At 50.8% G+C, this 23247-nt stretch overlaps 11 protein-coding genes and 3 non-coding genes across 14 annotated transcripts; 6 read left to right on the top strand and 8 right to left on the bottom strand.

The window, feature by feature from the left end:
- The first annotated feature begins 55 nt into the window (after positions 1-55).
- On the top strand, positions 56-127 carry AtWU_t29. The gene has a single exon. It is a non-coding gene; the product is annotated as a tRNA-Ala (tRNA).
- Positions 128-679: 552 nt separating this feature from the next.
- On the top strand, positions 680-2598 carry AtWU_01290 (GMC family oxidoreductase; the record flags this gene model as incomplete). The annotated part of the gene is made up of 2 exons (XM_035496404.1): positions 680-916; positions 979-2598. The coding sequence occupies 2 exons, from the start codon at positions 680-682 to the stop codon at positions 2596-2598; spliced, it is 1857 nt and encodes a 618-aa protein (XP_035352297.1).
- A 302-nt stretch (positions 2599-2900) lies between these two features.
- AtWU_01289 (transcription factor domain family protein) lies at positions 2901-3859 on the bottom strand (the record flags this gene model as incomplete). The annotated part of the gene is made up of 2 exons (XM_035496403.1): positions 2901-3595; positions 3646-3859. 2 exons carry the CDS (start codon positions 3857-3859, stop codon positions 2901-2903), a joined length of 909 nt encoding a protein of 302 aa, XP_035352296.1.
- Positions 3860-4850: 991 nt separating this feature from the next.
- AtWU_t27 lies at positions 4851-4922 on the bottom strand. Its single transcript has one exon. It is a non-coding gene; the product is annotated as a tRNA-Ala (tRNA).
- A 580-nt stretch (positions 4923-5502) lies between these two features.
- AtWU_01288 (amidohydrolase family protein) lies at positions 5503-6695 on the top strand (the record flags this gene model as incomplete). The annotated part of the gene is made up of 3 exons (XM_035496402.1): positions 5503-5677; positions 5739-6509; positions 6562-6695. The coding sequence occupies 3 exons, from the start codon at positions 5503-5505 to the stop codon at positions 6693-6695; spliced, it is 1080 nt and encodes a 359-aa protein (XP_035352295.1).
- A 296-nt stretch (positions 6696-6991) lies between these two features.
- On the bottom strand, positions 6992-7954 carry AtWU_01287 (short-chain dehydrogenase; the record flags this gene model as incomplete). Its single annotated transcript, XM_035496401.1, has 1 exon — positions 6992-7954. One exon carries the CDS (start codon positions 7952-7954, stop codon positions 6992-6994), a length of 963 nt encoding a protein of 320 aa, XP_035352294.1.
- A 446-nt stretch (positions 7955-8400) lies between these two features.
- AtWU_t28 lies at positions 8401-8472 on the top strand. Its single transcript has one exon. It is a non-coding gene; the product is annotated as a tRNA-Ala (tRNA).
- A 567-nt stretch (positions 8473-9039) lies between these two features.
- AtWU_01286 (DUF3632 domain-containing protein) lies at positions 9040-10063 on the bottom strand (the record flags this gene model as incomplete). The annotated part of the gene is made up of 3 exons (XM_035496400.1): positions 9040-9473; positions 9598-9661; positions 9725-10063. The coding sequence occupies 3 exons, from the start codon at positions 10061-10063 to the stop codon at positions 9040-9042; spliced, it is 837 nt and encodes a 278-aa protein (XP_035352293.1).
- A 390-nt stretch (positions 10064-10453) lies between these two features.
- Positions 10454-13787, bottom strand: AtWU_01285 (acetyl-CoA synthetase-like protein; the record flags this gene model as incomplete). Its single annotated transcript, XM_035496399.1, has 4 exons — positions 10454-10855; positions 10928-13113; positions 13169-13436; positions 13494-13787. 4 exons carry the CDS (start codon positions 13785-13787, stop codon positions 10454-10456), a joined length of 3150 nt encoding a protein of 1049 aa, XP_035352292.1.
- A 590-nt stretch (positions 13788-14377) lies between these two features.
- On the bottom strand, positions 14378-15468 carry AtWU_01284 (ketopantoate reductase family protein; the record flags this gene model as incomplete). The annotated part of the gene is made up of 2 exons (XM_035496398.1): positions 14378-15219; positions 15276-15468. The coding sequence occupies 2 exons, from the start codon at positions 15466-15468 to the stop codon at positions 14378-14380; spliced, it is 1035 nt and encodes a 344-aa protein (XP_035352291.1).
- Positions 15469-15838: 370 nt separating this feature from the next.
- On the top strand, positions 15839-18030 carry AtWU_01283 (Zn(II)2Cys6 transcription factor; the record flags this gene model as incomplete). The annotated part of the gene is made up of 2 exons (XM_035496397.1): positions 15839-16993; positions 17047-18030. The coding sequence occupies 2 exons, from the start codon at positions 15839-15841 to the stop codon at positions 18028-18030; spliced, it is 2139 nt and encodes a 712-aa protein (XP_035352290.1).
- An 85-nt stretch (positions 18031-18115) lies between these two features.
- On the bottom strand, positions 18116-19103 carry AtWU_01282 (class II aldolase/adducin domain-containing protein; the record flags this gene model as incomplete). The annotated part of the gene is made up of 3 exons (XM_035496396.1): positions 18116-18190; positions 18241-18772; positions 18826-19103. The coding sequence occupies 3 exons, from the start codon at positions 19101-19103 to the stop codon at positions 18116-18118; spliced, it is 885 nt and encodes a 294-aa protein (XP_035352289.1).
- Positions 19104-19692: 589 nt separating this feature from the next.
- On the top strand, positions 19693-21312 carry AtWU_01281 (glycogen branching enzyme GbeA; the record flags this gene model as incomplete). The annotated part of the gene is made up of 1 exon (XM_035496395.1): positions 19693-21312. The coding sequence occupies one exon, from the start codon at positions 19693-19695 to the stop codon at positions 21310-21312; it is 1620 nt and encodes a 539-aa protein (XP_035352288.1).
- A 110-nt stretch (positions 21313-21422) lies between these two features.
- AtWU_01280 (alpha-hydroxy acid oxidase) lies at positions 21423-22911 on the bottom strand (the record flags this gene model as incomplete). The annotated part of the gene is made up of 8 exons (XM_035496394.1): positions 21423-21498; positions 21556-21632; positions 21687-21940; positions 21992-22066; positions 22115-22279; positions 22332-22669; positions 22730-22763; positions 22818-22911. The coding sequence occupies 8 exons, from the start codon at positions 22909-22911 to the stop codon at positions 21423-21425; spliced, it is 1113 nt and encodes a 370-aa protein (XP_035352287.1).
- Positions 22912-23247: the final 336 nt, after the last annotated feature.

Below are 23247 nucleotides of genomic sequence, written 5' to 3'. Positions count from 1 at the left end.
GCGCGGTCAAATCTATCTGATAATGCATAATAACAAGCAGGTCTTCAACAGCAAAGGGGCTGTGGTTTAGTGGTATAATATTCCCTTAGCATGGGAGAGGTCCGGGGTTCGATTCCCCGCAGCTCCAGCTGTTCTTTTTTGTTTTTTATTTATCACCCGCAGCAGTCCCACTTTTCATTCTCCAGGAGTTGATGAAAACAACCCTTTTTTTTTGGCATCTGCACTTGAACAACAATCCTCCATGCTCTAGGATGAGCCTAGAAGGATTTTGTAATTATTGGACATATTCCTAACTCAGCGGCGATCCACCCACTTTCTTCGGCTATTTAAATTTCTCTATAGAACTCTGACATAACATCATCGGATACACTGACAGATCGCTCTTTCGCAGCAATGGCTGTAGTCTGGCTAGAACACATTCCACTGTCACAGTAGAGCCCTGAGTATGTCTTTCTTATCTTATGTAGAGTCTATAGTCCGGTCGCATGGAGGGGTTAGTAACTATTTACACTCTACACCAGCGCCGCTGAAGTCATGACCCAGGTCAGTCTCGGGGTATATGAAGCTTGCTCTCTGCAGTCCTCTGCAATTGCCATGCCTGTACAGATGACATGAAGCTATCCTTCATGTCAGGTTGTACCCAACTCTCATATAATCCACCCATATCACTCGCATCACAATGGACCCAACCCCAGTAACAGACTTTATCAACGACGACTTCGACTTCATAATCGTCGGCGGAGGCACCGCAGGGCTTGTCCTCGCTGCCCGTCTATCAGAAGACCCCAATGTTCGCGTCGGAGTCGTCGAAGCCGGGGTCTCACGACTAGGTGATCCAAAGGTGGACACACCTACCGGGATGGCCATGACCCTGAAAGATCCAGAATATGACTGGTGTTTCCAGACTTCTCCACAGGTGCGTCTACACCACTACCACAGACCAGTACAGGATTAATGCTCACTTGAAACAAAACACAGAGCGGCGTGAACAACAAAACCTACGCCACCCACCGCGGCAAAATGCTAGGCGGCTCCAGCGGCTTAAACTTCATGATGTCGGGGCGACCAACAGAAGAAGAAATAAACGACTGGGGCAAGACCACAGGAGTGAAGAGGTGGGAGTGGTCTGATTTACTGCCGTATTTCAAGAAGCATGAGAAGTTGGAGGTGGATCAGCCGAATATCACGTCCCGGGATACGAGTATCTGTCCGCTGGATCCTGGTCTACATGGGACTGAGGGACCGATCCACCATTCATTTGGCACCTGGCATGCGCCGTTCGAGAAGGATCTCATACCTGCTCTTGATACTGTCTCTGGATTGCCGCGACCAGAGAATCCGTATGCTGGAAACCACCTGGGGTTCTACCGCACGCTGTTCACCATCGATCGCACCGACAGACCAGTGCGCAGCTACGCCGCAAGCGGATACCTAGCCCCGAATACCAACCGTTCGAATCTACGTGTCTTGACAGACGCGCTTGTATGCAAAATCACCCTTGGGACGAACGAGCACAGCGAGCGCCAGGCAACAGGAGTGGAATTCCTCCACCACGGGACGTCGTACACCGTCCATCCACGGAAGGAAGTCATCCTCAGCGCCGGCGCCGTGCAGAGCCCTCAGCTCCTAGAACTATCCGGGATAGGCGACCCGAACGTCCTCGGCCGAATCAGCATCCCGTGCATTGTTCCGAACATGGACGTGGGGAATAATCTCCAAGATCAAGCGCTGTGTTCGGTAGTATATGAACTCGCACAGGGGTATACGTCCGTCGACTCGCTACTCCGGGATCATGCTATCTTCGCGGAACACCAGAAACTCTACGAGGAGAAACACACTGGCGCGTTGTCCGGATCACTCAGTATAACAGGCTACACGCCCTACGCGACACAAGTTGAGCAACAGGACCTCGAGAAAACAGTCGCCTGTTTCCTGGACCCCAAAAATGCGTCAACGAAACAGGACACCGTTCTTCAGAACAAACAACGGAAGATCATCGCAGCACGTATTCAAGATCCTACCTGTCCCTGTATTCAGTACATGTGCGCGCCCGAGAACTTCGATACCGCGCGCGCGGTCGATAATCTTGGGGCAGTCATGTCCGGTCCGCCGTCTGGGTTTAATGATTGTTATTCTATCTCGATGAGCCAGATGCATCCTGTTTCCCGCGGGCGGGTGCACGTGGTGTCGGATGATCCGATGCAAGCTCCGGATATTAGTCCCGGGCTGTTGGCTCATCCAGCTGATGTGGATGTGCTTGCTGCGGGGGTGGGGTTTGCGGATAGGGTGTTTCGGTCGGAGTTGGTTAGGGGTAAGGTTGCGAGGAGGGTGAGGCCGGATCCGGGTGTGGATGTTGGTGTTGGGGAGCAGGTGAAGGAGTTTGTCAGGGAGAGTGCGGTTCCGTTTCAGCATTTGCTTGGGACTTGTGCGTTGGGGATGGTGGTGGATGAGAGGTTGAGGGTCAAGAGGGTTAAGGGGTTGAGGGTTGTGGATGCGAGTGTTGTGCCGATGATGGTGAGTCCGTCGTTGGCGGCGGTGGTGTATGCTGTTGCTGAGAGGGCGGCGGATTTGGTGAAGGAGGATTATAGATTGAAGTGATTGATGGGGGGTTATTGGTATGTGGGTTGGATGGTTTGCGTGGGGATGTTATCCCTGTAATGTTCTTTGGCAGGAAAGTTCGGCGGATTATTTGGTGAACTTACTTGAGAGTGATGTCCTTTTCTGGAGTACTGTAGTACTCACTTGATGTTTTACTGCGACTTGAGGTCCGTATCAGAGGTTGATATCAATTAACTGACCAAATGGCAAGCATTACTTATTAGACATGGACCATATGCAGCCGCATAGCTTATCAGATAGTCATCATCATAGCACATATGTACATCTCACGCAAACTCAACTCACGCACTAAGCTCACTCCGAGGAGTCCCCATTACTTCGCTTATTGGTCGATGGTTCACCTCCTCTGATATTCCTTCCATTTCAAAAGACGGTGAAGGCAATTCTGCGATTACCGTTTCCGCCCTGGAGATGCGAGGATCCCATGGAGCCTTGGCCGCTTCAAGCATCCCAGAGGGTGCGGGTTGATCCGAATTGGGTGGCTCGTCCAAACCACTCGGCCTTTGAGATCGACGTCGATACAAAAACCCTAAAGCCCCAACGATGGATATTGCCAGCACTCCTAGCGGAACCCCAAGACCGATCCCAACCTTTTGTGCAACAGTAAGACCATTGCCGTCATCGGTGGTAGCTGGAATGGAGGATGCTGATGCTGCTGTTGTTTCGGCCGCCGCGGTGCTTGTACCATGTGGAGATGTAGAGGTGGATGTTGCTAAAGTGGTACTCGAGGTAGATTTCATTGAAGTGGTGCTGGACGTACTACTAGATGTGCTGCTGGTCGGGTTGTACAAGTTATAAAACTCAGGTGGAGGATCATCTTTCTGACGCTTGCTCACGCCAATCTTGACACTTGTGAGTACTGGTGGGTTAAGAATACCGAACATGTCCAGTGAATCGAGCTCGAACGCGCAGCCAGACTCTCTATATTTGTCGCGGGTTGCATTCCAGACATAGCTGTAGGGGTTTGTGACGTTTACTGTGATTCTATCAGCCAGGTTTAGTGGTGGCAGTTGTAGGTGTACCGACATAGCAAGGGAACCTTGGTGTTGCACACTTCATAAAGAGAAACACGCGATGTCACCACGTCCCAGGATACATTGACCAGGTCTCCCACGATGAACTGATATTCCTTTGCTGTCGGATAGGTAAAGCTCTCTGCTCGTACAAAGCATGTACATTGAAGAGCGAGCAGAAGGCATATGAGGTATGCGGTTCTGCCGGGCTCTCGTTGAAGTTTCATCTTAGAACTGCGTTCACTCGGCGTGCACAGATGATGGTCAAAACAGCACTGATCCTCAGCAGGGGGGTCCGAGGTTTTGAGAGATCTGATCTTTGAGTTAATTGGTGTCTCAGCCACCCCGGGTTGTTGTTCTGTTTTTATCCCGCCGCAAAGGCTATCCCTGTCAGTCACTGTGTTTACGTTACGCAGATAGGCCGGCTGGTCATGAGCAAGTGAATTTCGGCGGGGGTTCTATTCATTGCTGCCATGTGTGGTCTTAGGCCACGAGGCTCAGGTTAGATCGTGGGCAGTGGTTTTGAGGCAAGTGTTCGTTAGCTATGTTGTGCTTCGAGCAACAAGAGGACAGGGTTACATTGTGCTTTGATCATGCGATGCATCTACGCCCCTGTGGCTTGAATGGGATGGTCGGAATCGTGATGGCTCAACTCGGGAGTTCTGGCAGTTGGATGTAGTAGTTTACCTTGGTTTTGAAGTTCGCCAAAATTTAATGTCGGTGTTGTTTTGTGGCCGTATGAACTTCTCACTCCGGCTGAAGAATAAATGAACAATTACTCTTCCTTTCAGAGAAACTACCCGATGATCCCAATGTGCCATCGTTCCCTGGTCGATGTTGAAATAAGACGAGGCTATTTGCACCCTCTACATACACTGGTCGCTGATGAATCCTGTGCAGAGGCTGACACCGTTGTTTTTGTGCATGTGTAGGCCATCACTGGCCTTTGGTCATCTTCAAGGTCTCAAGCGGTTGACAAGGGATATCGGTTCGTGAATGCTCTGACCAGACCATTGGCAGTGTGGTGGCAGTGAAGAAGTTTTCGGATCTATCGACAGCGAGGTACAGCATTTGGGGAGGGGTGCTCTGTACAATGTAGAAATGTGTCGCCCGGGCGGAAAATGGCATTGCAACGTGGACAAACTAGGAATAGTCGTCTGACAATAAATAGGCATAAGCTAAGCGAATCGATAAGGACAAAAAGAAAAACAAAAAAAATGGAGCTGCGGGGAATCGAACCCCGGACCTCTCCCATGCTAAGGGAATATTATACCACTAAACCACAGCCCCTTTTTGTTGAAGAACGCCCGTAACTTTTGCTCTATGAGACAGCACTATCTCTTCAAGTACTCGCAGCTCATCCATCATATTTATCATTGCTAGTGAATGGCCATCATAGCCCACCACGAGCTGTACTGCCAGTAAAAGGCCACTATCTTTGCAATTAGATAGACTCTAGCATGCTTTTTGTATCTCCGAGATTAGTTAATGGCAATAGCTTGGTTTTAACGTTGTCATTCCATAATTACTTTTACATCGACTCTGCTGGTAGTGATTATATATATTCCTCCCGTAACTTACAGGGGTTTCCTTTTTTGCTGGTACTATTTACTAGCACCACGGAATCATCAAAACTCAACGACAAGAAACTGCGACCAGTGTAGTTATGACACAGAAAAATCCAAAAAATGTCACCTGTCATGCCAGCTCAATTAGCAGACAGAGGGATAAAAGTCCGCGGGATCCGTAATTGGCAGTTATGCAAGGGATCGGGTACAGCTGCGCAACAAACAACAGCCCAAGCTGCACCAAAGTCACGAAGTCACCTGGGTCAGCAACTGAGAATCGATGACTCTTAGCCGTGATCATAATGCATCTATTCTCCTACCTACCCACCGGCATTGCAAGCTTCCTGGGTATGTCTACCGGTGGCATAAGTCCGGGATATCCGACCACCATGGACAATGGCAGTGCAGTCCTGGCCCAGCAGCTACCGCAGAAGATTGATATCCACCATCACTTCGTCCCCGATTTCTTTCGTCAGGGTACGTGGGCATACCTGCACTGAATGAAGACCCCGCACTAATTAGTGTAACGCACATCTAGCTGTTGAAGATGCAGGCGGCGACCCAACAGGCTTGCCAGTCCCCGCATGGACCGTCGAGGACTCTCTCCAGGACATGCAGGATAATGGTGTCCGAAAAGCCATCCTTTCGTTAACCACCCCAGGTGCAGTCATTACTGGCAACAACGACACAGCTCGGTCGCTAGCCCGAAGGGTCAATGAATATGCCGCCAATCTGCGCGACCAGTACCCCGAACGGTTCGGATTCTTCGCCGCGCTGCCTTCTCTCCTGGATGTACCTGGTACATTGGCTGAAATCGAGTACTCCCTCGACACCCTCAAAGCCGACGGGGTCACCGTGTTCACCCGCTACGGCGATGGAAACAACTATCTAGGCCATTCTCAGTTCACTCCCATTTGGAAGCAACTGGATGATCGCAAAACCGTGGTTCATATCCATCCTACTATGCCTGAGGACTCTGATTGGATTGATCCGATTATGCCACCTCCCATGCTCGACTTCCCTCAGGAGACTACACGGACTGCTGTGGATATGATTGTTAACAACGTCACGCGGCAGTTCCCAAACTGTCCCAAGATCCTATCGCATGCGGGTGGGACGTTGCCGTATCTGATCTCGCGTCTGGCTGTAACTTCTAGGGATACTATGGCTCAAAAGGGCCCCTATGGAAAGACCTACTTTGAGTTTATGGAGGCATTGCGTGGGTTTTATTACGACCTTGCTCTTTCGAGTGCGCCAGCAGTCCTGAATCTCTTGCTGGACTTAATACCGCATGACCATATTATGTATGGTGAGTATTTCCGTGGCTGGCATTTAACACCAGATGCTAAAAAGAGTACTAGGGTCCGATTATCCCAACGCTCCCCCAATCAAAGTAGCTGGTTACCGGGAGAATCTAGATGCGTTCCATATGAACGAGGAGCTTCGGGATATGGTCTATTTCGGGAACGTGCAGAAACTCCTGTCTGGAGCTTGATCCTAGACTACATATATCTTGACCTTCAGCATGACACAGTAAGGGATATAATGATGGTTAGGAAATTTGCATAAGCGGAGGAATGTGAAAACATTGTGCATCATTGAAAAAACTAAATCTACGTCTGACTTCAAGAATACAGTGACGTGCCACAGTGTTATAACGGAAGGTAGATAAATACACAGCCCAAATGCTTCTAATCAAGAGACGGAGGTCGATAGTTCCCATCCACTCCCTTGGAAGCTCTAGGGTGCACGAACGCCAATTGAACCCCTCTCCTCTACCAATAATAAAAACTAATACCGAAACTCTTCCCCAACAAGCTCCTCACTCAACCTCCACAAAGCATCCACACTCCCCGGATCCCTCGCATGTTCCGCAGCCTCACCAACCACACTATTCTGCATGAACACCGGCGCCAGAGCCTGCAACCCCGGATCCAGCGCCGCAATCAGCGGCGTCGCCGCGATCTGAGTATACGTCTTGAACCGCGGCTCCTCAAAAACAAACTCCTTGCCGGTATTCCGTACCGCGATTGCAGAGATCCCGGTAAAATCGTCCCAAGTGAGGTGACTTCCCAGCCTAGTGTCTCCGTTATAGCCTGGATGGACGGCGATGGCGGCAATTCCCTTATGTCGTAGTCGCTGGGTCAAGCCATATGTGAATAGGATGTTGGCTGTTTTAGCTTGCCCGTACCCGGTCCAGGGGTCGTATTCTTTCCCGTTGGAATAGTTCCAGTCTTCGAAGCGGAACGGCGAGATAAGGTACCCGGAGCTGGTCAGATTGACGACACGAGCGGAGCCAGCAGCCTCGAGGGCTGTCACGAGCAAGTTGGTAAGTAAGAAGTGGCCGACGTGGTTGGCCGAGAGCTGTAGCTCTATTCCCTGCTTGTCGAGGGTGTATTCCTTGATTGCCATCACCCCGGCGCTGTTGATCAGGACATCGATCTTGGGTGCCGCGGCGAGGATCTCGTCTGCGGCGCGACGGACGGATTCATGGTCTGTTAGGTCCACCTGTACTGCTGTGGTCTTGATGGTGCTGTCGATGGCGTGGATCTCATCGAGCACGGGATGGACTTTGCTGAGGGTGCGTGAGGCAATGATGATGTGTGCTGGCGCGGCTTTGGCTAGGGATGTGGCTATCTGGCTGCCGATGCTGGGCTTGCCGGCACCGGTTATGACGAAGGTCTTGCCCTTGATGTTGGACTTGAAGGCTTCGATGACCTGTTCGCTGGTGGCTGTTGCGTCGAAGATGGGCATGGTGAATACTTGAAGATGTGGTAAATTGGTCTGATTGATAGCTGAATGTTAAGAGAGATGCGATGAATATCTGTCTGGGTTTACAGGGGATTCTACAAGGCTTTATATTCCTGGGATTGCTTGATCGTAAACGAGGGAGCTCCGTCTTTGCCAAATTTACCTGGGTCAAAGCTATAATGTGGGCCATTCAATCACTGCCATCCTGCTGCTGCTTAGAAATAAGAAAATCCATCGAAAACATCACCAGGAGATAAACCGGCATTATTCGTAAACTCCGAGTCTCCATCCCTCAAATCCACCCTGCTTACACCGTAGACGACTTAGTAGGTAGTTATTATAACTGGCGCAATTTGTAATCATATAGAGGATGGTTATGGCCCCAACAACTCTGATAGCCTTTGTCTCTGCTCATAATACAAAATAACAAGCAGGTCTTCAACAGCAAAGGGGCTGTGGTTTAGTGGTATAATATTCCCTTAGCATGGGAGAGGTCCGGGGTTCGATTCCCCGCAGCTCCAGCTGTTTCTTTTTTGTCTTTTTCTTTTTGCCCCTTCCCGCTTCTCCTTCCTGTGCTATGCGCCCTTCCTGTCCATGCGCACTATGACAATTTGTTTTCACACCCCGCGTGTTCTGTGTTGGGTCTTACTAGAACGAGCTCATTCATCCTCTTCAACTCCCTCGCCAAGTTCAGTTCATCATTAAAGTAGGCAGTCTCGCTTCAGACACTGCATTGGTACACCGACTACACTGAACCCATAACGCACGTAGTAATCGGCTACGATCGCCCACTTTGACTGCAATGAGAAGAACCCATTGTAACATCTTAGTAAGACCTCTAAGCATTTTAACCTTTATTAGGATTGATGGAGCCTTCTTGAAAATCTCTCAACCCTCGCAGAAACGCAAGGCCCGAGTCCGATGTTGTATCGTTCTTAAACCTCAAACTACCAGTCGGAGATAATTCTGTTAGCACAGCAAGGAAAAGTACCACCGAGCTAAAAATAGAATTTCTGCACATCTACCTAAGTTGAAGCGAGCTCCAGAAGACAAAAAGCATACGGAGGATAGCTCAAAGCCAACGTCATCTAGTAAGGCTGAAGGGACCTCGATATTCCATGCATATACCACTCGGCATAGAACATAAGCCGTTTGCTCTCCCGATCAAGTGTCATTGTCTGTTGCGCCAACCGAAATAGCCTTTGCCAGTGATTCCACCTCGCGATGCCATACCGAGGACCATTGTAGTAATAACCAGTTGCCCACAATGGGTTGTCGATTATTTCGTCAAGCTTAGGTGCTCGAACGACCTCCTCATACAGCCAAGCCCCAGCAAACTCGATAATAACTGCAGCACCCATGATGGATACGACGTGGAACTGTTCTGGCAGTATATCTTCGAAGGCAGCCTTCATTTCGTTGACTAACCAAGCCTGACCTTGCAAAGCTCCCACTCTGCAAAGGCGCGCTATAAAGGCCCGAACGTTAACAAAGTAATTTTGGTTTCCATTTTTGTCCATTCCTGAGAAGTTGTCAGTCTTCGAAGATTACTGATTTTAGAAGCTAGCATGACGGAGGCTTTGTTGCACAGGTGCTGTACACAAACACGGCCTCTATGAAAAGAGAGGAAGGGGACCCAGACGTACGTTGCGCCGAATATTGCCCTAAATTGGTCATCAATTGTGGCATAATTTCATAGCGACCGTATCCCTGGTACTAGAGTGTCAGTTTCCCTGCTTGACTCAGGCTAATTTCTAGGTAAATATCACTCACACCGACACCTTCAGGTTGTGGTATATATTTTTTCACGCGGTCCGAGTCTTGCAGTCTTTGAATCACCTGCACATAACGGTCTTGAGCAGGATTATCGTACTCCACCTGCTGAGATAACTCAAGTATAAGGTCTCCGAACAAGTCAGCTCCGCCGGAGTAAGTAGGGTCATCTGGTGGTGGGAGCAGTTCATGAAGTGCTTGGGCAGTTTTCTCGATGGTAACAGTATATTCTGGCGCTAGGCACTCCTGTATGAGTCGAAAAGCTTCCAACCGCGAATAGTTGCCTCTCATCGCCCTGTTACACTCATTATCTCCACCTTCCAAGGTCAAGACAGCCATGGTGGCCTAGAAACTAGAAAAAAAAAAAAAAGAATGGATTAGGGGTGGCTTTAAAGCAAATAGTACAATAAAGTGAACGTGAGCAGATATTGGTTCTCTGAAAAGACCGAACGATTGGATTGATGATAGTAGAGATGGTAAGATGTTAAGTTGACCAAGAAACAAGTCTATGCAGCGGGTCAGAAGTAATAATTTCAACCAGGACGGACAGTAGGAAGGCGCGAGGAATTCGAATTAGGCAAGCATAGACAGCCGTTCAACGTCCATTCCGCTACGACTTGAAGTGCTTACTTGACCCTAAAAACAACCGTTACAACTCATCTCCACCACCGAGATGACCGTTAATTTGTTTATAGGCCCGCTACACTGAGCACCAAGCTAATAAAAACCTTAGAACGACCACTGCTTCAACCAATTCGTCATATCATCTCCCGTAATAGGCCCCAGTGCAGCCATAGTTTTGCTTGCCTCCTTTGCCTTGTCCACCTCAAGCGGCACCGAGAGCGTAGCACCTTCCGCGAACTCACGGTAAAATTCGAGTAGTTTGAGGGCAGGCTTCTCCGCGATCTCCTGCTCGGATGGGTTTTTCATGCTCAATTTTTCGAGGTGTTTTACCCACGTTGTGAAACCCACCGGTTCCATGTCCGGGTACATGTCCTGGACGGTAGGGACGAGTGCTTCCCAGGTTGTTTTTGATGGGTTGACAAGGTGAAATACTGAGTGTGGCGAAGCAGAAGACACTGTAACGGCGCGAGTGTGAATGACTTCGGTGATTATGCGGGCGAGGGTGTCCTACATTCCAGGATAGTGCATTAGTAGCTAGACATAGTTATCCTCTAGATCGAGGATGGAAGGGGGTATTACCACGGCAATCCAATCAACAGCCCTGGAGCCCAGCGTGCCCGGAATTAGTCCTATTGCCTTTGATGTCTTGATAATAGTAGGCAGCCAGTCTTGCGGATTCCATAGACCTTCTAATGTGGTCGGACCTGCTATCTGTCCCACGCGATATACGGTAGTCGGGACGCCCGACCTGCGGCTTGCCTCATGACATATCCGTTCAGAGATGTACTTGGACTCCCCGTATCCTTGACTCGGACATGCCTTGCTGTCTTCAAGTGGGCTTTCAGGGATGGTTGATCCCATGTCCCAAGCCCAGGCGCCCACGGTGCCCACTGATGAGATAAAATGGACATGCGCACGATGAGTACTCCGGAGACTAAAGTCGATGAAGTGCCGTACGCTGCGAATGTGCGGGTCCTCGAATGAGTCGACGCTGTGGTTGAAGTCGACTTTCCAGGCGTTGTGGATTATTGTTGTTACGGTGGTTAGGAGGGCGTTGTACTTGGGCAAGGGGAGACCGAAATGTGGATCGCTAAAGGAGACGGTGAGATATTCCACCTTCTCAAGGGAGGCTGGAGTAATATGAAGGCCTTTCTGTTGGAAGATCGTTTCTTGTTTGGACTGGGCGTCGCTTCGGTTGAAGCAGTATACTTTCGCGACGCTCGGGTCTTCGAGGAGGGTGCGCAGGAGGTAAGTCCCCAACGACCCGGTGGATCCTGTCAGTATCACTGTATGAGCTGTCTGGGTGTTTGCAGTCTGCTCCAGGGTGAAGTCCTGGATTGGTAGGTTGTTTGTGTATTTTTCAATGAGACTGTTGAGCTTCTCTGGGCGGGAGACATGTGTCGCATTATCACAGTTCAGCACCCGCAGAAGCAGCTGGGCCAACTTCTCCACGGTCGGATTTGCGTAAACCATTTGGGTCGTCAACTCTACCGCACTTGGGCCACCGCAGTGGGCAAATAAAGCGCTGCGTAGATACTTAGCGACCTGGATGGTTTGCAAAGAGTCGAGACCAAGTTTGTAGAGGTCTTCCCGGGGACCAAAGCCAGATCGTTGGAGGGTCTTAGTAACTAAGTCATGAATGTATTCACTAAGATTAGACAGGTCTGGGTTTGCTGGAAGCTCGTCCACTGCAAGGGCTCCCTCGTCACTCATGGTATAAATGGCATCAATTTCAATGGCGTAGTCTTTGACTACAGCAGCCCTTCGCGTCGAGCCCTTTGGTGTGGTTTGGAATGGCTTATCCCTCTCAGAAAGAGCGATCTTGTCTTTCATGATACGTCCGTGGGCGGCTATAGTTTTGTTTGCCTCCTCGATCGCAGGCCAGATATCATCAATGAAAGAATTGGGGTCAAGGTATGAGTCAAATGCATCCCAGTATGGCTCGACCAGCAGAGCAGTGTGGAATTGTCCCTTTCCGACCACCAATGCCCGGGAAATAAGAGGATGCGCCTCGATCATGGTCTCCAGTATGACAGGATTGAACTTGAACCCGTTACTTAGAACGATGACGTCGTCTAGACGACCGTGATGCTTCCACAGTCGTGGATTAGATGGATGTCGTGTGAAGAGATCCTTAGTATGGTACTCCGTGCACGAGGGAAATGTATGACAGATGCCGTGATAATCGCGTGTGGGCGGGCGAGGAATGACCAGCTCATAGATATCATCTCCGACAGGCTCCATAACAGCGCCGTAATTAGGATTCCACTCGAGATAACCATAATCTTCGTCCTTTTCGGGAACTATGGAAGGGATAAGATTGGTTTCGGTGGATCCCAGTGCTGTGATCAGTTTCGTGTATTTGCGGACCTTGTCACCTGTTTCTGATGAGAGTGGTGCTCCACCAAAGTAAACACTCTCCATTGTGCCCAACGTGAGCAGGGCTTCTTCGGACAAGGAAACATCGTCAAGGATTGACGGGGGAAGAAGCGCCGTAGTTGGTCGACCGAATTTGATAAGGTCCGTCAAGAAGTCAACCGAAAGTGGCTTCTCTGGCCCATAAAGGAAAGGTACCGAGTGGAAGATGGACGTGGTGAAAGCGACGACCCCCATCATATGAAAGAACGGAACTACGCTGAGAACAAGGTTATCCGGGCTGAGATCACAGAAGATAGTAAGTCTCCGGTCGCCCGGACGAGGGAGATGGACAATGGCATCCAAGGCACTGAAATAGCCATGGGTCAGGGGAATAGGCTTGGGCATTCCTGAGAAGTGAGTTTACTTGAGCTAGATTCGCCATTTTGAGAAGGGAGACCATACCTGTTGATCCAGAACTGTGCACAATGAGGAAGACCTCATCCTCAGCCTCCTCGTAAGATTGAGTAAAGGGGAAGAAGCGTGAACCCTCTTCTCCCTCCAAGATGGCATCTAATGCGGGTAATTTGACGATATTTAATTCGGGACGGAGTTGCTTAAGCTCTGTTACCTTCCGCTCCCTCTCCGCAGTGTAAAAGAACCGGTTACACTTAGTCTCATGCAGCAAGTACAGTTGAGCTTCATCAGAGTTCTTACTCGAAAGCAGCAATGGCTGATTAAGAAAGGTCAGTATACAAGCGGAACGTCCACGAAGTCGGAAGTATCCCACCTTGTAGCCAGTCTTATGACATGCCACGATGAAAATAAAGTAGCGAATATCATTGGCACCCATGTATGCTACCGTTGACCCAATAGGTGCATCTGTACCAGTTTGCGCTTCTATCCACCAGCATAAGAAGTTGATGCCACGAGAGAGAGCCTTAATCGAAATTTCTTGTAAACCATCTGAGAGCTCCGAGCCTCTGGGCATTACACAGAATCGTCTATCAGGATTATTTTCGGCGATGGCATCTATTTCGGTGGTCAGAAGCCGTTTGCGAGGAACTGGTATATTAGAAGCCATGGTCACTGAGGTACTGCTTCTGGCGGGTCTTCCTTGATACTTCAAAACACGAGACAGCAGCTTGACATAAGATCAAGTCAGGCTATTACCGATACCTGATGGATGATCTTATAGCAATTGACGAGCCTCACCCCTCTTGGCTTAATGCCGAGGGAAACCGCAACAATGTATTTCCACATTTCTGCAGGCCATTTTGTCCGTCTATTGGCCATCATGCTTCGTATACCCAACTCCATCGTCCGGCAAATTGATGTCTGACGAAGAATGGATCCTTTGGCCCCCGAATCCTTCATCTGCTTTGGTTCTTAACGTAATCTGCGGGCTCTCCCGCTCGGCCGCTCCCACTAGACCCTGCACTCTCCTCACCCTCCTAGTTGGGGTTATTCACTGGGTGTCATTTTAGACGACAAGACTCTAGCCACATCGAAATACTTACAGCCACAGTTGCCTGTTAGCGAATTGGGACACGATTATCCTCATATTCTTACTGTCGCAATAGACAGTGGCATTGCAAAGCCCTGTCTATCCATTCCAGCCAGAAGCCAGCTATGCTAAAGGGATTATTATTGTCATTATGATTTATTAATCTATCACTTCTTAACTGTATGGTCCTCCGGTTCTGGAATCTGCACCAGCCCCTTTCTTTCCTTGGTCCGCCACTGGATGGCCTTGAGAAGGCCGTACAACACTGTTAATGTCGGCATGGGGACCCCCCTGGCTTTTCCTTCCTTCAGTGCCTCTCCCACGATGTTCTCATACTCACAGAACCGGCCATTGCGGATATCCACCTGCATGCTGGGGGGATTGTACATGGTAATGGGATCCATTGTGATCATAAAGTCCACCAGCTCAGGTGGTAAGTCATGCCCACATGCCTTCGCACCTGCGCGGATCTCCTCCATGGCCGGTCGGACCAGATTCTCAATGGCACCGTCTGCCAGCTGGATGCGACCGGTGTCTAGATCTGTGATGGCACAGATGGGGTTCAAGCAGGCATTGTACAGCAGCTTCCGCCAGCGACTGAACCCGACGTTGGGGTTGAACTGAGGATTACACTTGCCACCGGCCCCATAAATTTCACAATATTCTTTAGCGGCCGCATCCTCTTCGTCAAGGGTTAAATTGGGGTTGCGGAAGGCTCCCACGTAAAGCTCGTCATCGTCTTCGTGGACGATCTCTCCCAAGGAGACCTGATGGGAACCACAGAAGCTGACGCCCGAGAGGATGATGTTTTCTGGGAACGCGGCAATAAGGGGCTTTTCTATGTTCAGGCCATTCTGGACGAGCGCGATGCGCGTGTAACCCCTGGTGACGGCGGGGCGGATGATCTCTGCTACGGTGGGGGGCACATCGGAGTAGTTCTTGGTGGTGACGACGATGTACCGGTATGGGGGAAGGTTCTCTTTCTCAACGTCTGGGATGGTGTTCCGTACTGTCAAGGCAACTGTCAGCGGACATCTGCTGGTGTGGAGTTGAGTGGTTGCATACAAATTGACGGTCGGAAGCCTTTCACCTCTCCGTGGTCGATGGACTTTATGGAGAAGCCGTGAGCTTTGACATGATCATAATTGGAACGCAGGACAGCAGTGACAATGGCTTTGCCTCCAAGTTCCAAGTTCAGTGCAGCAATAGTGCCGATGCCACCACAGCCGATTAGCAGGATGTTGGCTTTGTCTTGCATGGTGAGTGAGTAGGGGCGGAGATGTGGAGGAGGGATGAGGGCCAACCTGTTGTTATCGGGATCTTAATGGGGGTTGTTATAAATGGTGAGAGGTAAACCATGACCATGAAAATAACCTGCCTGGTTGGACAGATGATGCTATCACGCCTTATCGAGACTATCGGCAAGTGGCTGATCCTCGCGATAATTGCGATAATCTTAGCTTCAACTCCATCAACCCCGCTTGCCCGCAACACCAAAAAGGCAGGCCATTCCGGCCTCACCTTCCCCGTTATCCTCCAGGCAACTCTCCTCGCTCGACATCTTCCCCCTCACTTATTCACTACATACCCTATCTATTGCTTCTCATATCGACTGCTTATCGATCTCCATGACATCAGGGGCCGCCGTCACCACCACCACCACCACCGAGGCCCCTGCTCGCTCTGGCAAGCCAACTGACACCCCAGTGCGCTCCCGTTCCTTGGGAGGATGCGAGACCTGTCGTCGGCGCCATGCAAAGTGTGATGAGACCAGGCCATCCTGCCTCGTGTGTGAGCGTGCGGGGCTCGTCTGTGAGAGGTACGAGATTCGGCTGTTGTTCGATGCGAGCGACAACCAGAGCTCACGATGTCGCCGTCCCCTCTTCACTGAGGACATGCGTCAGCGTATGAGTGAGCAGTTGACCGACAGCTTGGACTTGGATGACGTCCACACCATTCTGACCAAGATTGATGGTCAATGCGAGAGCCAGGAGGAGGAGACCAGTACCAATTTCACTACCCGCATGGGTCCCTTTGGTGCCTTTCGGGTAGTTCAGGTCGAGATGGACCTTCCCGAAGCCCCCATGGACCCAGTTGACGAGCCCCTTCCCGGGGTGGAAGACAGTCCTGTCAATGTTGGGCTGGAAATGTCCTTGGACGACGCCTTTAGCAATGATCCCCTCATGGAGTGTCTGTTTGGCCATGTGAATGTAGACGTTTCTGCCGACTTGGATGCTCAAGACTTCTTCGCCGCAACCCTACCTTCTGCGGAAAATGATGGGATTTCCCCGCAATCCCTCTCAGGAGGCTTCCTTATGGGACCATCACCATCAGTTCCTCTGCAAGCATCGCTATTGTCGTCGCCGGAGATCCGATATGCTCCATCTGTGACCAACCTGGCCCCTCCAGATGCCCCATTATTGCTGTCTGCATACACAAAGAATGTAACTCAGCTGTTCACCCCAATCCAGCTAGAAAAGAGCCCCTGGAGTATGCTTTACGTGCCTCCCGCTATGGAGACTCTGGCGTTGTTGACCATGGGTGAACTGGCCAACAACACCCGGATGTCCATTTTCTACGCAATTCTCGCCACTGCGGCCTTCACCCAGCGTCTATCATCCTCGACGCGCAGCGCAAGCGAATATTGGCAGAGACAGGCAGAGACCTTTGCTATCGAAGCTCAAAATTACCTCAAGCGAGCATTACACGATGCGTCATCCAGCGTCAAAAAAGTCAAGTACAAAGATGTCCTCGTCGCCTTGCTGTGCATGGGCACGGTTTCGGTAAGCAACGCCAGCCGCAGCTGAGCAAAGTACATGTCTCACCATACACATAGGCCTACCAAGGGAGCACAGAGCGGGTACGCCGATGTCTGTTAGACTGCGAAAACTGGGTTCGTTTTCGTGGCTTGCCTAAAACTCGGAAATCACGCAAGGTCCGCTTGTTGCACCATTGCTATGTCTATCTACGTATCTTCCAGGAGAGCACTTCCGTTCTCCCTATGTCTAACGTAGAGATAGAGTCCGATTATGCATCCCCTGATACAGTGCGCTCCATTGCTTCCACTCGCTCGTTCCGCCTTCGGCAATGGGAAGGTCGATTGGACCAGCGGATGAGCGAGTTGAAGGAGCAGCACCAGGGAGAAAATGATTTGCACTTGGAAATCCCGGGCCAGTGGGACTCGACCATGTACCCACATGTCTTTGGCCTTCCAGAGTCTCTACTATTTCTAATATCACAAGTAACACGACTAGGAAATGAGCGAGACCTCTCAGACTTGGGAAGCTATACGGGGGCGTTGGACTTTAAGCAGTTCTCCGCGCGGGCGCGGAGCCTAGAACGATGCATTTCCACTTGGCGACCACCGTCAGTGTCAGATGCGGATCCAGACAGTATCATCGCTCAGACAAATGCCACAATTGTTCGCCTGATGATTTCTGCAATTCACAAAGCCCTCATTATCTTCTTTTATCGGCGAATCTACGATGTGGATCCGATGATCCTCCAAGATAAAGCGTGGCAAGTGCGAGACGCCCTAGCTCAGGTAGCAAGAGACGATATGCCGGCGACTCGCATAGCTGCTCCTTTTATTTGGGTAGCGTTTATTGCCGCCTGTGAGGCTTTGGATCCTACACTGCAAGACTGGTTTGCGGGCTGGTTCGAGACATCAGCCAGAAAAAGTGGGCTTGGGACTTTTAAGCTGGCGTTGAGGATAGCAAGGCAGGTCTGGGAGAGACAACGACAGCACCTGAACAGTAACGCCAGCGCCAGTTGGCCGCAGATTATGCGGGAAAGCAACTTGAGTTTGTTCTACATATAAAGACATATTCATGAAGCTTCATCTTCTCATTACCATCATACTCAATACATCGTACAAGTATATCCAACCACACCGTATACAATACTCACTGTAGAAACTGATCGTTGCATAGCGCCCGCTCCATCTCATAATCCGGCTGGAACTCATGATACAACGCTTCCTGCTTCCATTAGCCATACTTTTCAACCCCAAGGACCTGGTGTAACTCACCGGATCACTAGTCATCTTGAATGTAAATTCAGCCGCTTCCGGCTCAATAAGCTTCTTCTCCAAACCCTGAGCAGCAGCCGCATCCACCTGCAGTTGAATCTCGCAGCTCCTCTCAGCCAGAGTGAACAGATAGGCCGCTTCATCAACAGTCTGTCCGACCGTAAGAAGGCCATGGTTGCGCAGTATCAGCAACTTCCCCTTGTCACCCAAGTGTCTACCCAGACGTAGACTCTCCTCTTTCTCTAGCACGACGCCCCCGAACTCGGGGTATACAGCCTGCGCATCGCCGTAGAACATAGTGACGTCCTGGTTAATCATATCCAAAGGCTTGGCGAACGTCGACCACGCTTTGCCGTACTTCGAGTGGGCATGGCACGCCGCGTTCACATGCGGATACATCTTGTGCAGGACGCCGTGGATCTGGAAGCCCGCGGCATTGGCTGGCCGCGATCGATTGCCTCCGACTGGTTCGCCAGCGTGGTTTAGTAGGATAAGATCGGAAACCTTGACTAAACCAAAATGGAGCCCGAGTCTGGGATTGTTAGCTGGTGTACCTGGACCGGTCTTGTTGGTGAGAGGTCATACGGATTCGTCCAGAAGCAGTCTGGATGTTCTGGATCACGCAAGGAGATGTGCCCGCTCATTCCTTCGGAGAAACCCTTGCGAGCGAATACTCTGAAGGCACCAGCCATGTGCTCGAGCATCCATCTTCGCTTTTTGTCCGCGGAGGTAAAGGAAGGGATGCCTGGTAGGGTGGCTCCTTGTGAGATGGCCTGGATGGCTGACTTGGCTTTGGTGTTTGACTCCGTGGCCTGTGAAGGGTCTTCCTTCTTCGCTACGATGGTGGTTGTGGTTGAGGACATGGTGCTGTGTTGGACTTTTCAACGTACGAAAGGATATGAATGGTGTCCACGTTGGCGTTGCAGTGTGGAATATTTGAGTATGTCAGGACTTATATTTCTACATGCACTTTTGACTTTTTATCCCACAGTGTCTTGTGATTTAGTCGACAATTGCCCGACTGGTTTGGCGTGGAGATTTAGGGTACGCAAGGGTGAATGCAATAGGCAGGTCAAGAGACACGCAGCAGGGGAGACTTGCCTTGCTGGCCAACCTCGGGCTAGCCCCGACGGTGGATCTGGCTCGAAACTAAACTAGAGGCGAACCAGCAAGGCCTGATAGATACAACCCGCTGCTTCTCCGCAATGATGCAGCTGACATTCGCTTATCCAATGTCGGTGCTCAAGCCACAGTGACAATAATGGCCTCGTATCTCTCAGTCTTTATCTGGTATCGGGATCTGCGGAGGCAAAGCTCAGTTCCCACGTAACCCCAGATTCTGTACATGCAGTGTCCTGCGAACTGATAAATGCCCTGTATACCCTCTGTACTTAGCTGCAATTTCCCTAGTCTTAATCCACTCAATCCATATTCCAATCTACTGTAGCAATTATGACCAAGTCTCCAGACGAAAAATCGCTCGAGGTCCTCGACCGCACTGCCTCATATGCTGAAGGCCAGATTCTCCCCCATGATGCTGCCCCCGTCACCCAGCGTGGCATCAAGTCCCGCCATGCCCAGATGATGGCCATCGGCGGCACCATAGGCACAGGTCTCTTCGTGGGAGTAGGAGAAGTGCTCGCGCTGGCCGGTCCAGCCAACATTCTCCTCGCCTACATCACCATCTGCATTATTGTCTACGCCATTATCACCGCCACCAACGAAATGAACACCTACCTCCCCTTCAGCGGCTGCTCAATGGCTGCCTACGGCACCCGCTTCGTCTCCCCAAGCTTAGGCTTCGCCATGGGCCTCCTCTACTGGTACAGCTTCGGCATCCTCGTCGCCTACGAAACCACCGCCGCTGCCCTCGTCATTGACTACTGGTCCAACCCCGTTCCCCTCGCCGTTTGGATTACCCTCATGCTCATCGTCGTCCTCGCGCTCAACTTCTTCCCCGTCAAAGTCTACGGCGAAACCGAATTCTGGTTCGCATCTCTCAAAGTCTTCCTCATCATCGGCCTCCTCATCCTCTCCTTCGTCCTCTTCCTCGGTGGCGGTCCCGACCACACCCGTCTAGGCTTCCACTACTGGAAGACCCCCGGTGCCTTCAACACTTATCTCGTCTCCGGCTCCACCGGCCGCTTCTGCGCCTTTCTCTACACCCTCTGCTACTCTGTCTTCTCCTTCAACTTCGCCCCGGAACTCCTCGTCGTCGCCGCTGGCGAGATGCAAAACCCTCGCAAGAACCTCCCCCGCGCCGCGAAACAGTACTTCTACCGCCTCATCATCTTCTACATCCTTGGCGTTCTCGCTATCGGCGTCATCTGCCCTAGTAATGCCTCCGGATTGACAAAGGGTACCAGCGTCGCCGCCTCCCCCTGGGTCATCGCCATCAAACGCGCCGGTATTCACGGCCTCGACTCCGTCGTCAACGCCGTCATCATCACTTCCGCGTGGTCCTCCGCGAACTCGTACCTCTACATGTCCAGTCGGACACTCTATTCTCTCGCGAGGGCAGGCAGCGCCCCCAAGATTTTCACCCGCTGTACCCGCCACGGCGTGCCCTACTACGCTGTGCTGTGCAGTTCGCTGTTCTCACTGCTGGCGTACATGGACTGTAGTTCCGGCGCCAGCACCGCGTTCAATTGGTTCGTGAATATCACCAACACGGCAGGGTTTACGTCGTGGACGTGTTGCGGGATTATATTCCTCAGGTTCCGGGCGGCGTGTAACGCCCAGGGCTTGAAGGATCTTCCGTATCGGTCGAGATTGCAGCCGTGGATGGGGATTATTGCCACGATGGCTTGTCCGATACTGTTGCTGTGTAATGGATTCGAGGTCTTCTTCCATGGTCATTGGAGTGTGTCGTCATTTTTGACTTCGTATGTGGGGTTGTTTGTCTTCGTGGGAGTTTATGCTGCTCATCGGGTGATGAGGTGGAAGGATGGGTGGTGGATTCCTGCTGAGCAGGTGGATCTGGTGAGTGGGTTGGAGGAGGTGGAGGCATTAGGGGTGGATGGTGGAGATGAGATGGAGAAGAGGGGGTTTTGGAGGAAGTTGTGGGAGTAGTTCGATGGTTACTATGTATTAGATCCATGTTATGTTTATTGTATTCTTCATGAGGTTGTTCGTTCTATATGTAAGTGGTATGTATGTTCAGACTTATTATATCATATTGGTTATAGCTTCGCCAGCAACCCATTCGTCTCCAATACCGCCAAATGCTCCGGCGTGATATCTGCTATGGTTCGACACCTGCATACATCCACATTCATTAGTATCTGCTATATGCACGTTGACGTGGTCACTTACCCAGCCAGCTTCATTGTGCGACAGAACTCGTCGTAGAGGATCTTGACCGCTAGATCGACGCCTTCTTCGCCGTTATACTATCTCGACTGTCAATATCATGAACAAATATGATTATTTGTGTTGAAGCTTACCGCTAATCCCCAGATCGGAATCCTCCCCACAAAACACATCGACGCTCCCAGCGCAATTGCCTTGAACACGTCTGCTCCTCGTCGAATGCCGCCGTCCACTGCTAGAGGGATCTTCCCTTTTGCTACGGGCGCGCAGATGCGCAGTGCGTCCAGGGTGGCGGGAACACCGTCGAGTTGGCGACCGCCGTGGTTGGAGATGACGACGCCATCGACTTTGTGGTCGATGGCTAGTTGGATGTCTTCGGGGGAGTAGACTGCTCTTATTAGTCTATGCGATAGGACCGTGTGAGTGAGGATGGACGTACCCCCCTTGAGCCAGATCTCGAGCTTTGTGTTCTGTCGTAGCCAGGCGATCGTCTTGTCCCAACGAATAGAGCCATCTGGATATTCTGTTAATAGCCAATAAGCAGAAGATGTGGAGTGCATACCGTAGCCACGCTCATACGTGTCCTTCAACCCCAACTCCTCAATTCCCTCTGCCAGTACTGGAAACCGCATATCACTCGGAAAGTTGAAGTTATTCCGAGACTCGTTTAATCTGTTCCCTAGTACAGGGAGATCCACGCTCACGAATAGTGCTTTGTATCCGGCTTCTTTACTTTCATCAGCAACCGCGAACGTTATACTGCTCAATTGGGTACCCACTCTCGGCCTTCTGAATAATCCTCTTCGTAATCTCTACATCCCTGAAAAACGATACCTGCATGGCATACGGATTCCCCGTCCCCTGGGCAATCACATCATCAATGCCTGTTGTTGCCCACGAGGACAAGCACATGGGGATATCATGCGCTGCAGCTGCGCGGGACGTGCCCACTTCGCCATCTGCATGGGCGAGTTTGTGCGCGGCAGCTGGGGCAAAGCCGAGGGGGAATTTCACTTTCTTGCCAAATATGGTGGTGCTGGTGTCGAGGGCATCTACGTCGCGGAGGACGCGAGGGAGTAGTTTGTAGCGATTGTAGGCTGCTTCGTTGTCTTTTAGACTATTATTCATAGTATGTTAGTACAAATGCAGAATTGATGTGGATTGTGGGAATGAGTACGTGATGAGGTCGCCGGCGCCTTCGTTGAAGTAGTCTATATGCATGTCTTAGTATTGGCTGGGTTTGATAGATCGTGAGAATTGCTCACCGCGCACGACCGGAGGAAGCCGTTTCTGGGCCTCAATGGCCAGATCGGCGATGGTGAGGACTTTGGAGTCGTGATCTTTGGGACGGTTGGCCATTTTAATGTATGTACACTGCAAGGTGGTGATTGGCAATACGGACTAGATCTACGACTGGTATATATAATTTCCCGAGTTGTCTACTCAATGGACCAAACAACCGAGAAGGCAGTTCCTCGGATTGAACATCCATCTTGCAGTATGTCGATCTACGATAAGATAGAGCTTCCCTCAACTGGCGGTGGAGTGGAAATAATGCAGGCAAGTCACCCCGGCCCACTCCAAACAGGCAAGTCAAGACTTCCCCGCACGATAAGATAACCAGCTTCATTCTTCGGACTTTGTCTTTGCCCTATATCTATCCCACCACTTTACCACATAGAAACACCGGTTATC

Source organism: Aspergillus tubingensis (genome assembly GCF_013340325.1).
Source record: "Aspergillus tubingensis WU-2223L DNA, scaffold_3, whole genome shotgun sequence".
In the NCBI taxonomy this organism is placed as follows: Eukaryota; Fungi; Ascomycota; class Eurotiomycetes; order Eurotiales; family Aspergillaceae; genus Aspergillus; species Aspergillus tubingensis.
The sequence above is the reverse complement of the archived record's forward strand: the minus strand, read 5'-3'. Positions and strand labels throughout refer to the sequence as shown.